Source organism: Neopsephotus bourkii, unplaced genomic scaffold (genome assembly GCF_033783945.1).
Source record: "Neopsephotus bourkii isolate Nb327-2 ecotype Australia unplaced genomic scaffold, CSIRO-AGI_Nbou_v1 NB_196, whole genome shotgun sequence".
NCBI lineage: Eukaryota > Metazoa > Chordata > Aves > Psittaciformes > Psittacidae > Neopsephotus > Neopsephotus bourkii.
Genome location: NW_026900709.1, coordinates 5,360,783 through 5,375,869, shown reverse-complemented (window position 1 = coordinate 5,375,869; position 15,087 = coordinate 5,360,783). Strand labels below are relative to the sequence as shown.

At 40.7% G+C, this 15,087-nt stretch overlaps 1 protein-coding gene across 1 annotated transcript; it reads right to left on the bottom strand.

The window, feature by feature from the left end:
• Positions 1-449: 449 nt before the first annotated feature.
• LOC133225337 (caspase-8-like) lies at positions 450-13,708 on the bottom strand. The gene is made up of 12 exons (XM_061377604.1): positions 13,317-13,708; positions 12,874-12,911; positions 12,379-12,473; positions 10,211-10,540; positions 9,875-9,980; positions 8,988-9,126; positions 7,664-7,752; positions 6,618-6,654; positions 5,333-5,421; positions 3,735-3,846; positions 2,462-2,966; positions 450-858 (listed from the first exon to the last, which is right to left on the bottom strand). The coding sequence occupies exons 4-12, from the start codon at positions 10,519-10,521 to the stop codon at positions 687-689; spliced, it is 1,560 nt and encodes a 519-aa protein (XP_061233588.1). The 5' UTR covers positions 10,522-10,540; positions 12,379-12,473; positions 12,874-12,911; positions 13,317-13,708; the 3' UTR covers positions 450-686.
• Between the last annotated feature and the right edge of the window lie 1,379 nt (positions 13,709-15,087).

The following is a 15,087-nucleotide window of genomic DNA, read 5'->3' as shown; positions in this document are numbered from 1 at the left end:
AGACACAGGCATACATAATAAATACTAATAACAATGTTTAGTAGAGGAAATACTATGCAGCATCTTGGCTTTAATCAGGTTTGGAAAGATGTCCTGGTACATGAGGTTTAAATTAGCCATTAGATGGTACCAGTGTGCATCATGGAACAAACTACTGATCTCAGTACTTAACTAGTTCTCCATTAAGTAAAACATAATTTAAATTAAGATGAAAGTCCTTTTCCACTTACTAATTTAGCTTTCTCCTCTTCCTTCCCACCTTTGTCTTTCTCTGTGAATATACCTAGTGGATTTAAAGGTGGGATTTGAAACTGACAGCCTGCAAACTAAATCACAATGAGCCTAAACCAGACTCTTAACAATCCTGGACTAGATACGGAAGGCTACCTGCAACCCTCCTGCTGTCAGGATAAACACTTTCGTATCTGTAATCTTTGCAGGTACAAAAAACATTTAACAAGACCGAAGCATGCTTCTCCAGCCCTGATAACACTAAATATATAGATGATGTAACTAGCTAGCACATGGATTGTTTTAACTGCATCTCCTCCAGTTTCCCAGGATGGAAAAAAATTATGACACTTTGCCTTGAAGCTAACAGTCCCTCGGGATTCTGGATACCTGCTTTAAAACAGGTCATGTGGTGAACTGCATTTAAGTGGAATGTGCTGATAAAAGGATGTATTTCAAAAGCCTCCACATTGCTGTGAAGGAGGAGGGTCTCTAGGTATTGGGAATATAAGTTTTCTTGTTAAGGTATATGCTGGTAGGGGCATCTGCTTCTTTGTGCCTAAGCGGTCAACACGTCTGGCCACATCTTCATTAACTTCGGTAAGAATTGACAAAATATCTTCACCCCTACAGATACAAGGAGAGTAAAAGCAAAAATGAAAAACAGTTTTTGACAAGCAGAAGGCACTCCATTGAACACCTCCCAGGTCACCTAGAAGATGCAGTACAAACATTTAAAACACAAAACCCAGATCCTTTCCTTCAAATTTCTCTTCTTTTGGTCCCCCTTGAGTCACATGAAAAACAAAAGACCTTTTCTTCCTGTCTTGCTTGATTTAACCAGTAAAGAAAAATAACAGAATAAGGTATTTTTACCTAAATCCACTCAAGAAACAGATGTTTCTGCCTTAAAGATAGGAGGTTTAGAGGATTTTATAGTAAACTTCACATCCCTCAGATTATCTCTATGGCACTAGCAGGGTTAATATTTTACTGCATTTATGTGGCCCTGGGAAGGGAGGAGTAGCTACAAGGGTGGCTTCTGTGAGAAGCTGCTAGAAGCTTCCCCTGTGTCCAACAGAACCAATGCCAGCTGGCTCCAAGACAGATCCACCTGCAATGGTGGTAACACCTCCATGAGAACATATTTAGGAAGTGGAAAGAGCTACAGAGCAGCAGCAATTGCAGCTGGAGAAAGCAGCAAGAATACGTGAGAGCAACAGCTCTGCAGACTTCAAGATCAGTGCAGGAGGGGAGAAGGTTCTCCAGGCACCAGAGCCGAGATTCCCCTGCAGCCCCTGGGGAAGACTGGTGAGGCAGGCTGTGCCCATGCAGCCCATGGAGGTTAATGGGAGAGCAGATATCCACCTGCAGCCCATGGAGGACCCCATGCCAGGGCAGGTGGGTGCCCCACAGAGACTGTTTCCATGGGAACCCTGCACTGGAGCAGGCTCCTGGCAGGACCTGTGGACCCATGTTCAGAGGAGCCCAGGCTGGAGCAGGTTTGCTGGCAGGACTTGTGATGCTGTGGGGGACCCACGCGGGAGCAGTCTGCTGCTGAAGGACAGCACCCATGGAAGGGACCTATGCTGGAACAGCTCCTGAAGAACTGCAGCCAGTGGGAAAGACTCACATTGGAGAAGCTTGTGGGACACTGCCTCCTGTGGGATGGACCACACATTAGATCAGAGGAAGATTGTGATGAGCCGTCAACTTGAGAGAGAAAGAGCAGCAGAAAAGAGACGAACTGACTGCATCCCCCATTCTCCATCCCCTGCACTGCTGCAGGACAGGAGGTAGAGAATTCAGGAGTGAAGGTAAACCCAGGGAGAAGGGAGAGGGATTAAGATCGGGTTTCCTTTCTCAGTATCCAATTCTGATCTGAGAGGCAATAAATAAGATCTAATTTCACTTAAGCTGAGTCTGTTTTCCTGTGGCTGTAATTCGTGAATGATTTCTCCCTGTCCTTATCTCAACTCATAAACCTCTAAATATACTTTCTCACCTCTGTACAACCGATAGAGTGGCTTTGGCAGGCACCTCGTGTCCAGCCAGGGTCAATACACCTCAAATGTAACTTTATCGGTGTAAGCAAACAATTCATCAGTTTAACTAATACTGTCCACCTCAGAACATGGGTTAGCGTTCCTATGTGAATTTCCCTTTGGAGTTAAAGAGAAGGGGGAAGTTCCTCCCAGTCCTTCACGGAAGAGCTAAGCAAAGCATTTACCTTGGTACCAACAGCTGTAGCTTGCTGCACAGGGCCTGAATGTACCAAGCACCCTGTTGAATATGCCGGAAGGAGACATATCCATCAATAGTGGCCATGCCTAGGAGGAAATCAGCCTCTTCAGGAATACTTTCAGAAGGAGAAAAGCTCTGTTGCATGGAAGATGAGTCTGGAATTCGTGCATCAGTTTTAACAGGGACACCACACTGTATCTCTTTACCCTGGCATGCTTGGATAAAGAAGAGTTTGGGTTTTTCTGCCAGCTGTGGACACTGTCTTGCAGTGAAGTAGGACATGATTGTGCGGATCGATACAAGTTCCTCATCTTTCCCATAGACTGCTCCTGACTCTCCATGAGACAGAATACAACATATAAAACAGTCCCTGTCTTTGTGATCTTGCAACTGCTGCCAAGTTTGCATGAGTTCTTTAATATTCTGAGATGTCAGGTCTGTGTAAATCCTCACATCCAAACCAAGCCATGTGAATACTCGCTCCAGTTCCTCTGTAATTTAAAACAAAGAGAAAAGGAAAAACTGAGGCACTAGTAAACAATTTTATAAAGTCACTATGCAAACTAATCTGAACCAGGAAAGACCTTACGCCTTCTGCAGATTCACCCTTATGCTGTATAAAGGGTATATATATATAACCTTAGTATCAACTAAAGGTTAACTGGAATAAAAAAAGATGGCATCAGCTCAGATTTCCTGGGATTTTCTAGAAAAGTTTCAGAAAATATAATGACATTTTACAGTGTATAATGACATACTGAGTGAGCTCACAAATGACACCGGAAAATATCAGGAGTCCCCCCACCAGAGTTTCCGTTCAAATCGTTCAGAACCTTCCTCCCATCATTACCTTCCAGTTGCAGTTTAGTGAAACTAATATTAGAGTTTCATACACAATAGATAAATAAAGGAACAGAATAAAATAAGAAGTGCTCAGAGTTGCTTGATTATGGAATTTTGCATTATATGATGTAGAACGATGGCTTTAGTTTCAGTTCTTTATTACAGTTATAGATAAAGGGTAAGTAAAGAGATCCTCAAAGTTATTCAAGAATGATCCAATACATCAGAAACTGTACTTTTCTTTAACCCTTTCTCCCCTAGGATACACAAATGACAAATTAACTTATATCAAACATTTTACTCTTTCAGAATGTTAACTAAAATACAGACAACAAAAAAAAAGAGCAATATTTGACAATCGACTCGCATGGCAAAACAGAGACTCGAGTTCCAAAAATCGCCCTTCAGTAACTTACCAGCATCTTTGAAAGAACCCCTCCTTTCACTAAGAGACTGATTGAATTTAACATTATTAATAACAAGACAAAATCCTCTGTGTGGTCCATCCATTTTGTAGCTTTTCACCTTCTGTAGAAAGGAGAGGAAAAAAAGCTTACAGCCTCAATGAATTTATTCAACTTACTCCTATTTCCTTAATACGCCTCAAAATTGGCATCCAAAAATTAGAGGTACCTAAGACTGTGCGCTACTTTTGAAAAGCTGTAATTCAATGATGCCTCCTTGTGTGAAAAGACATGGCTGAAACCTTGAGCACACTCTGTCACCATACTATCAAAGGGCAGAGGAAGGGTTTGGCAGTTGGGCTGGTCATCTGTATGGAAAGGGAAGGACCCAGCAGCCAACCTCCACAATCTGAACTGGTGATGGGGACAGAAGTCCCCAGCTGTTTCCAAGGTCATGACAATGTTGTAACTTCAGATGGCAGAGGGTTCATAATGAACCTGTACAACGTTAGACATCTGGGTTGTTTTTTCAAAAGCAACCATGAATACGTGGACGTGGTGGCTCACACTGATCCAATGGAAAGGCATACAAGCAGAACACAGATCTCACAAGTGCATAAGCCTGCTATGCTACCAGTTTTGCTAAGACTTAAAAAGCCACTTCCCACTCTTAAGAAAGAACATTTTAGAAAGTGAAAAGCCACCAGAACTTCAGTGACCATCACCATCTCTTCAAGTTCAACCTCGGACTGAAATCAAAAACTTTCACCACTCCAGCTCATATCTGCTCACTAGAAAGCAATGCACAACTGCTTTAGTGCATTTTAGTAGAACAAAATGAAGGTAGCGCTCCAAGCTCCTGCAACAGCAGCAACAAGTACCTTTGCTACACAAGTCTAAAAAGCAGTTCATGAAAGATGATTTATAGCACAGAACTGCAAAAATTAAATGGCTATAACCCACCACAGCAACTTGCTTCCTCAATATCCATGCCAGAGAAAAAAGCCAGGGGGAGAATTCAGTGGTTACACTGCTGTGCAAGGTTAACAAGTGCACCCAAGGCTTCTAAGAAGAGATCTCACAAAAGAGGTATTTTCTGCTGTACTGAGACCTATGTTTTACTGAGGAAGATTGTTATAAGCCTGCAGTAGCTTACTAAAAACTCTTGCCTTCTTTTATTCTTCTCACAAGGTCTTTGCATACTACCCCTTGTGACTTAATTTCAAGATGCTCTGAAGCTTTTTCAAAGCCCAATTTAGAAAGAGAACTGTGAAGCTACATTTTTGTCTTGCCCATTCTGCTGCCATCTCCAAAATGCACAACCTAAGAAAATGGCACTGTTTTGCCTGTAGCAGGGGGATAAACAGGTGCACTAATGTGTGCATAATGTCAAAGGTATTATGCCTGTTTTGCCTCCACCACACCTTCCAATATTGGTAAGTTTCTGGTCTCCAAGGTTAAAATATTCTCTGAAACATTCCAGTTGACCAGACAATTCAAAAATTTCATGAGACACACAGACATCTCACATGTCCTTGCACGATCAATGTCATTACACACCTAGACCTCACACACCCAGGTATTCAAAAAGAGAAGAGATTGTCTCAGACCTTGGATTCATTTTCTGCATTGCTGAGTCCTCCACGCAGCACCAGCTTTATTTCAGAGAAGCCTTGGGTAAGACACGCTTCTTTGTTATCTAGAAAAAACCAAACAAACCCATCAAACCAAAACAGCACAGGTACTCATGAAGAGAAATCCAGTATTGGTGGATGTAACAAAAATGAGTTTAGCTATAATACTGTTTTTTTGTATCTGAAATGCTGTTTCATTGAAAGGAATAATTCCTCCATACAAGATAGCATCATCATGTCCAAAGGACTTAATCTGAACATGTCTCCAGTTATTTTTATTACATATATTATTTTTGTGACAAAGGCAAGGTTTCTATTTGTATTGGCCTTGTGGAACAAAAGCATTCATGCTATAAGGAGAGACTCTGAGACATTCAAATTAATTTTTCATTTGGAAATCAGCTTAGAAATAAACTGTCTTGTAAGAAGGATCTGCAGTGTTACTGCTGAAGCTCCCACTAGAGATCTGCTTTGTTCCGTTTTGTTCCCGAATCACTGATACCAACTCTCAGACTGACTTTCACAGCTAGGCTGCACTCACACAGCTTGAAAGAGGATAAGAGTTGACAGACGCTGTACTGCTACACTTTGAGGCTGGTCTAGTTGATGTGGGGCCACAAAGATGAATGCAAACAAATCACTGTTTTTTTACAGAATCCTTTCAGAGAGCTGATGCAAAAATGTAATTTTATTTATTGCTGCTTCATTTACTTCTCCTTCTGAACGCCCTAAAATGCTTGTCTCCTTTTGTACAATTCATATGCTAGTTAATGCGCTCAAAACCATCCATCTTTAACATGCGACAATCCCAAGCTCATCAAAGTAACAATCTACACAGCAGAAAAATTTAGGGGTGAAGACCTGCACCCAAAAAATTAACATCACAGTCTTATACACAATTGGAGTGTCCCATTCTCTTGTCCTCCCAGGGATATTTAAGGAAAACACTTGAGTTCTGTTTTTAGGAAAGAAATAATCTCTTTGCTTCTAATCAGATCAGCCGCTATTTCACTTTCCAAAAAAGGCATTAGTTTCTAGTAAGTGACCGGCAAAATACAAAGCATTTCCCAATTTTCTCTTGCCTCTATTCTCTAAGAACTGAAATCCTTCAAATCTGTATGCGCATGAAGCAAAACAGCCTTCCAAGAAGACAGCAGGGTGTGTTTCATTTATCCAAATGCTAGAAATTTCCCAGAGAAAGTAAAGGGATGCAACATTAAGCAAAGAAATAAAAACAAAACATACTTTCAGAAATTCTTACCCTTGATATTAGAACCGACAGACTTGATCGAGGTCTCCTGTGTTTTGAATATGGGGAATATCATGTTAAAAATCATTATTATATGTAACAAGTTTTCATTGCAATTTTAGCAAAACAGGCTTAATACAAAGCTTTTTAAGTAGAGAGTAGGAAAAATACTGAATTCCTAAGAAGAGAAAAGCATTTAATAATGAAATTAGAAAAGACTTCCCAATTACAGCAAATCTCACAAAGCTGGAAATAACTATCCTTTTTTCTGACAGATAAAGGGAAACAGCAAAGAATTTTCTTTCACTTCCAAATGATCCTCTCACTCTAGGTAGACGCAATCAGTATAAACAAAATAAAGGTCCCAACATGGTCCTGTGATAATTCTCTTGGATAGTGAATTCTAGAAAAATATAGACTTCACAGAATTCTATAAACTGTTCTAAGTAGAAACATCTTCTAACAGTAAAGTGTCAATGGTCTATTATACAGCATGGAAACAAATGTATGAGCTCTCAGCATTTGAGGGACAAATCAAACACAGTCATCAGGATTATGGAAACACTCACTTATTATTTTTAAATTCTTTTAAATCTATGCTTCCTTAATAAAACTACATTTATTTTCTTACTGTGCCAAGTGCCATGCATGAAGGCTTCCCCAAACCCTGGGGACATGTAGAGCAAATACAGCTCAAAGAAGAAGTAATGCAAACCTTTCTAATATGAAATAGCCCGCTTTCCTCAGCTCTTGTCTACTACAACTTCACTGCTGGGAAGTATCCTTAGAAAGATCACTGGTTTTCCTCATCCACAGCTGGACTGACACCCTCTCCTTTCCTCTCCTTTTCCCCAAAAAAGAGATCAGTTCTAGCCCTGTTAAGTTTCCCAGTGTGATTCCTCATGCTGCAAGAATGGTTTAACTGATTAAGGACTGGTACATTGAAAAACTGGGAATAGTAATGCTGACCGTAAGTCAAGGACTTCTCAGTTTCCCATACTCTCTCATTTATGCATAGTGGATAAATATTTTAAACGTAACCTTGAGGTATTTCTCACCAGGTGTCGTGTCTCACTCTCTGCTGTTTGCCTTGCTGGATGCACAGATACAGGCGCTGGATAGAGGAGTTTTTCCTTACAATCATTTTCTAAAAGGGAGAAGATAAACAGGACATTTTAGGTCTAAAACCATAAATCTTCCACTGTGCATATTTCAGCACTCAAAAAAAAAACAGTACAAGGAGTGAGCTGAAGAATGGTTCCCACACAGCTGAGACACCATCATTTTGTAGAGCCGGGCCAAGCAGGGTCCCAGTTTCACAGACTGATGGTTATTGCAGCTCTGCAGAGCTGTGTTCTTCTCTGCTCTTTTAGCAGTAGCAAGATCCAGAGAATAAAGGGCTGAATGTGAGTAAGCACCTCAGGCATGCCATTTGCTACCATCTCCATTATGGGATATGTAAGTAAGAGAGGAGGCGCGTTTTTGTACAGTGATACACTACAGCTAGTGCGTTTACTTCTGATGCCATTGTCTCATCTCCAGACAGCTCTACTGTTTGGGTGGACACAGCAAAGATGCAGAACACCAGTATAACAGAAGACCTCCTAAAGCAGCAAAACACTTCTTTGAACACAAGTGTCTGAAGTAAGTGAAGAAATCAAACCAATGACTTCGAAACAAAGGAAACAAATTTTTTTGGCCTTCTACAAGTTACACACATGTGTTTAAATGGAATTGAATCGTCAGGGCATCAAGATCTGTAAGACATATTCTTTTCCTGCTTATCAAGGGGGACAAAATAATAATAGCAAGTCTAAAAATATGTTCCCCTGAAAAAGGGCTTGGCAGTTTTCTTCTGCTCTTTTACAGACACAAGAACATCTCAGCAGTGCAAAGACATGCTGGGGAAACTGGCTGGTATCTCTGCATTGATATGTCTAAGGAAACACGTGACCTGAGTCATCCAAAAGGTGGTTCTGAGGAAAAATTTAGTAGGTCTCAGCTGTTGCAGGTTGACACATCCTGTTTCTCAAAAAGGGAAGACCCACTTGTGGTGCGAGAAGCCACCATCTCAGCTTCAATAGCCCAGATATACTTAAGCCTTTGAAATCTCACATCTACTACAGAAAGTTAGTGGCTACACGCTAGCTAATAGCTTTAAGTAGCAGTAAACTTCAGAAATCACAGGTACCAAGAGCCACTCTGCCCATCCTAGGATACTGTAAGGTCTCTCTCTTACCTCTGGACTCTGAAGCTGCCAAGGATGAAGCCACAAAAATCACACACACAAACATAGACACACACAGACACACACACAGACACACACACAGACATAGACACAGACACACGCTCTACTCTTAAGCAACAGGTTAAATAATTTACCTTTTTTTTGTTCTTCAAAGGTAACAACTTTTTTTGTGATGTCAGCTCTAAATCCCTTTAATATATCTTTCAGCATTGACAGGTCATCTTCTTTAATTAACGCTTTTCTTTCCATTTCCAGTAAGACCTTCAGCATTGACTGGTAAAACAAACACACAGAACCCAAACTCATACAGTGACCCTCATTAACTGCAGCATCAGGCACTTCTGGACAAAGAAGAAGATAACATCATCATTCCCAGAGGCTGACTAGCTAAAGACTGGGTTTTTTTCCCCCTTCAAACCTCATCACAAGGGTTGGGATGCAATGCAACTGAAGAAAAACATCACTAAGGTTGCATTTTTATAACACTGATCATTATTCGCAATACCGGTATTAAACAAATTCATCAGATCTCTTCATACTTTTGTGGGAGAGTTAACAAAATGCTGTTACCCCAAATTACAATAGAGAAGCAAATGTACCCAGTGACACACAAAAATCTACAGCTGAACTCACATTAAAACTTGATTTTTCTGTCTCCAAAACATTGTTTTTCCTCCAGCAAACATCATTCTTCCTAGATACAGCAGATGTACATCTTATAAATGCCAAGAAAAGAAGAATGGAAGAGAACGATGGATTTTGCAAGAAGAAAAGATCAGGAAGACAGGTGATGCTGGGAAAAAAGGAAACAAAGCAAAAAAGGGCAGAGAAAAATATAATGAGGAAAAAAGGGTCCATTCATTTACACAGCTCCTATCAGCTAACATCACAGTCATTCCAACAACAGACTTTAGAGGGAGCAGACTGCTTTCTCCTTCCTTTCTTACAAGACCTAGCAAACTCTTGAACTAGCCTTTCAAGAAACTTAGCGAGATCACTTGAGCAAGAGCACTTTGCATACAGCATTATCCTGGAGTTTGCTGTTGGGTATTCGTTTTCGGAGCAGGAACTTCACGCACTTTACGTCTTCTGGAGACAAGTCCTCTGCAATTCCATATAGCAGTTGCCTGGCAATAAGGAATAGAAAAAACCTAAATATGAAAGTTATGAGAAGTGAACACCACAATTACACACGTGAACTGCACAATGTAAAACTCACAGTGGCACATAGTGGTGTGGCAATAAATACACTTCTGCTGGGATATTCATGAAACAGCAGCGCAGACAGAAAACAAGACGGTACACAACAGAACTGCTGTGCGTTTTGCATGCAAAGCTTTAATACTTCTCCACTTACCTGTAGGCTGACACCTTTGCCCTGCCTGGGATCTGAAGCTCCCTCTCCACCTCCTGTCCGCTAGAGCCCAGGAGGGTTTCCAGGAGGTCGATCCGACTGATCCGGTAGAGCAGCTCCTTCAGGAAGGACAGGTTCCCCTCTTGGATCATGCCTTTCTCCTGCAGCTCTCTCAAGAAGGCCTTGGGCTCCTGGATGGCTTCCAGCTTCCTCACGGGGATGTGCTCCATGCTGAGAAACTTCATAGCCGCAAGGTCATCTGTGACCAAAGCCTCAGAAATGTCAAAAAGGAGTTTGTAGAAGTTCGTACCCATTTCACATCAAGATTTGGATCTAAACACAAACAAAAGTTGATTTGTCAGTAGGAGCAGTGCAACACATGGTTATAAAAGACATCACATCATTCAGAATAGCCTAAAATAATAACATGGAGTCAAAAGTACTTCAGTGGAGAGAGGCTGGCTTGCTATCATAGGTTCGATGCTCAGCTGCTGTTTTAGTTTTGCTTGGGGTTTTTTAGGTTTAATCCTGTTTGGGAGCAAGAGCCACTTGCCAGTCTCAAATAGAGAGTACGTGGTAAAAGAGACTTCCAGGTTTTACCCCATAACAGAGGTAAAGATTTTATATCATAACAAACCTAAGAATCAACATGAGTAAGTCTTCTAAGCTATCTGGCTTACTATTATATTCTTTCTGCACTGTGTCTGACCTTGGTCAGCACAACTAAAGCACCTCTTCCTGCTTTGGATTATCTGCATCAGATCAAACTAAGTTGACAGCTCTCGATTTCTAATACTCAAATAAAATACAGATCTTGTCAACCCTTTCAAAAAAGCAGGAGATTTCTTATCAAACTTGTTCAGTTTCACTGAGCATCAAATACGACCTCCCTTCTCCACCACTGCCTCTATCAACTTCAAAAATATTAAGCTTGGCTTATGGACTCAACTCTTAAGCACAAGAGATAGCCAGAAAATACCAAGTGCAAGCTTTCCAGCTATCTCAACCTGACACTTAAAAGGCCCACCTCTATTACCCCTCTAGTAAGAAAACCATTTGCCACTTTATTCCCTCTGCCTCAGAGTGAAGACACCCAGGAATCTCAGAAGAGAAGCTCTGTGGAAATGCCGTCATTTTGTCCTACTGAACTCACTGGGACACAGAAAAGTTGACAATAGCATATCAAAACTTCCTGCTCTGACATTACCAGAAAGTTAGACATTTTAAAATTACTGTTAGTGCAAATGTTTCAATACCAGGGCTAATAACTCCAAGGTAGCCCAGCTGAACAACTGAATCAGTATTACTGTTAGAAAACCAAACCAACCCACAATTGTACTACCCTCTCCTCCAAGGACCTCTCTGCAGCAAAGCAGCTTTTTCTGGTATGCCCTTGGGTCAGCATTCTGTTGGCAAGAGTGAACATAGAACTGAATCTTAAAACTTTGTCTATCAAAAACCTGATAAAACAGTAAAACATGCCTTGTGATAAAACATGTGATTCATGCTCCACCCCCAGATACTGTTTCCTTTCAGTTAATTCAAACGGAAGTTTTGAACAGACTAGAACCCATACCATTCAGCCTGTATCACCACAAAACCACTAGTACCTGAATGAATCATACGTGCTTAACCTCATAATTCAGTTATCTCAGATCTGACTGTATTATTTTCAATGATTTTATTTCTATATCCACACAGGAAAAAAGAATATTTTTTTGGCACCTAGTTATGAAATGATCTTCTTTCTCACATAAATTATGTCTTTTGTTTAAGATACAAGGCATGTGCTTATAAAAAGTAAGTCTGTCTGGTAAAGGAGGTTTCACTTTTATTTCTCAAAGGCTATTTCAAACCCACAGAATGATCGCAATTAGAACAGATGTGACACCTACACTCTCTGTTTAAGGCTGTCTGTAAATATAGGGAGCACACTAAAACAATGTTCAATTGCTTCTGTCTTTTTCTCCCACTCTACTAAATTAGACACAACAAGCAAACTGTTTAATACTAATACTACTATTAATAATAATTTCACATCACTTACATGGAAGGACAGGCTGGAGAACTAGTGGAAGACTTCTGAAAAAAGTGAGAGCACCAAAGTCTCTATAGAATTCCAGGAAAAGGACTGAAGTTTGTACTACGGTCCATGTTGTCACGTGACTTACAGAAAGTATGTTGTAACAAAGTAATAAGTGCTCGTTAATGCAGCAGTTTCCTACTCCACCTATCATGGTTCCAGTTTCAGGAAGTTTTTACAGTGCTTATGAGAAAAAAGTATAAACAAGAGATAAAAGTCACCAGCTTTATTTATTTATTTATTTTTAATGGAAACACGAGGAACACACCAAGTGACATAGCCTGGGCTTTCTAGCATACAGAATAGCTCAGTAACATTTGCTCCCATACCTAAATTCTAATTAGAAGATGGTGAGCAAAGGGTGAATCAGTTTTATCTCCCAGTTTAAAAGTATCCCATTGCTGCTATCCTGCTTTGTCACAAATAAGTCCATTACTTACCTCCTGTCTCTGAAGTCCCTATCCACTCTATTTTTAACACGCCTATCTTTCTGTCTTTTTCTCCCACTCTACTAAATTAAAGACACAACAAGTAAACTGTTTAATACTAATACTACTATTAATAATAATTTCACATCACTTACATGGGAGGACAGGCTGCGCTTTCTTGGAGGATTATTTCCTAAATTATGAAAAAGTCAGCTATTAGTACCAAATTCACCAGCAGTGAATACAGGGAACTGGAAGGCTAAACATTCCTTTGAAATTATTGACATAATATACTTCCCCATTTAAAGTGAATTTAAGTGGAAATAATTAACTTTTGCCATTTTCACCCTCTGAAGTACAGAACTCTGCCTCCAATGATAACCTTCCGAGTATGACCTGCTGGCCACCTCCATTTTCCTTGCAGCAGAAAATATAGGATTAGCAATCAGTACAGCTACCAGACACTGAGGCTTGTGAAGTCAGCATTATAAAAAGAGACAGCTAGGAGAGCCAAAATCTGTTAAAATTTTGCAAGGAAAAACAAATCATTCATTGATTTCCATCCATGCATCTTTACAAACTCAACATTGTAACATACCCTTCAAAACGATGAGGTGTGCAAGTTCCTTCCAAAAAGCGTGTGCTAGTAACAGGTCAGAAAACATGTGACTTATTTCACTCCAGGAGTTATCCTTTTATCCAAAGGCTGGGAGCAGTGCAGAGGGGCACTATGTGATCATCAGGTCCAAAATGGTTCTGTTTCCGTGTCATCGCATGCCTCAGCGTCTCTCTCCCTGCATCAGTTCCTCTGTCTTAACAGAATCAAGACTCCAGTTTCACTTTGAAAGATGAAGCATGCTGAGAATCAGCACTGTGAGAAGTATTTGCAGACAAATTCAAGCCCAAGTTGGCTCTTTCTAGATGTAAGTTTCTCCCGTCATGCTCCAGTTTCAAGGACCAGCCCTTCCGGCACTGCTCTTCCGTGTTCTTTCTGTTTCACTTCTTCCTCTCTCACCCTTCCCCTAAATGTTCCTGTCCTTTTGTTAACTTGGTCTCTCCAACTTTCCCCAGCTTTCCTGCATCCAGGTGTTGTCCCTCCAACTTCCTCTGGAAGTGTCTCAGTGACCCAAACTATTCCTTGTGAAGCAGCCTCTCAAAAATTCATCTCTCCCAGAAAGGCTGGTCTTGAGGAAGCAAAATGCTAAGGCTACTTGACTACTCAACTACTGTAGTGACTGTGGCCTCTACTGGCACAAGGCAGGATAGACATTCTCCTGCACAAACACTGAATCAGGAGGGACTGGATACCAGAGACTTGAAAATGCAACAAACCCCACTTTAAGATCATGATCTACCCAAGGTACAAACTTCGCAAGCAGACTTTTACACTAGTTCCACTTTTATCTGTCTAAACAAGGCTCACACAAGTCACAACCCTTCTTTAATTCTGGGGGTGGAGAGCATGCACAAGCACATATGCTTCTGTAGAGAAGAAAACCAACCGGTTCTGCTTGGTTGGTTGGTTGGTTGTGGCTGATTTCCTTCTGGCACAGCTCTACATTACACAGATTACACAGTTACATAATCTGCATTACGCAGTAACACTAAAGGTGTATACTGCGGATAGCAAGGAGCAATTAATATCCAAGTTTCATAAAACCCACCTACTTTGCCCAAGACTTTCAAACCGCTACCTTAAAATACACCACAGGAGATCACGCAGAAACATCCAACAACATTGCTGAATGGCAGCTGCAATTACAGTGAGAAGCTTACCCAACCTTTGGGCTTGTGCTGACAGAGTACTGCTGCACACCCCAAGTATTACAGTGTGCAGTCATACAAACACAACCCTCAGCACACCCAACCAAAATATTCACACTGAATAGTAAATACAAATCATGGTAGTGTAAACTGTGTTTGAAAAACCTTATCAGTGAGGGAGACTTTATTAGTCCTTCCTATTCCATGAGTGGTGGATCCCTCTCCCCAGGGAACTCAAAGCAGAAGTCAGCTTAGACTCTTCCAACTGTCTTTACTTACATACAATTACACTTGAGATTACCCACACAGAAGACTCTACAGAGAAAGCAAGACAACACGATGATGTTCTCTGTCCACCAAAGTTAAAAATGAAAGAACCCACAAAACAAGGTCAAAATTATCATGTTTACTCTGTAGTGATAAAATTCCCGCTGTCACCCGCATACAAGAGTGCATCAAGTACGAGCAGTAATTCTGAGCCAGAAACTTTGTGATTCTACTACAGTATGTTATAAGTTCTACTAAAAGGTAAACCATTTTCTATCTGTGGCACAGATGTGACTTCAAGCGTGGCAGCTCAGAAGACTCAAAATGTGATGGGTCAC

What these genes read in the sequence shown, in the direction of transcription:
- LOC133225337 (XM_061377604.1), bottom strand. Translation starts at nt 10,521, where the DNA reads ATGGGTACGAACTTCTACAAACTCCTTTTTGACATTTCTGAGGCTTTG. An exon ending in CTTTGAAGAACAAAAAAAAG is followed by an intron (nt 7,753 to 8,987) that starts GTAAATTATTTA and finishes TCTCCCTTTTAG; the next exon opens with AAAATGATTGTAAGGAAAAA. An exon ending in TGTCGGTTCTAATATCAAGG is followed by an intron (nt 5,422 to 6,617) that starts GTAAGAATTTCT and finishes GGTTTTTTCTAG; the next exon opens with ATAACAAAGAAGCGTGTCTT.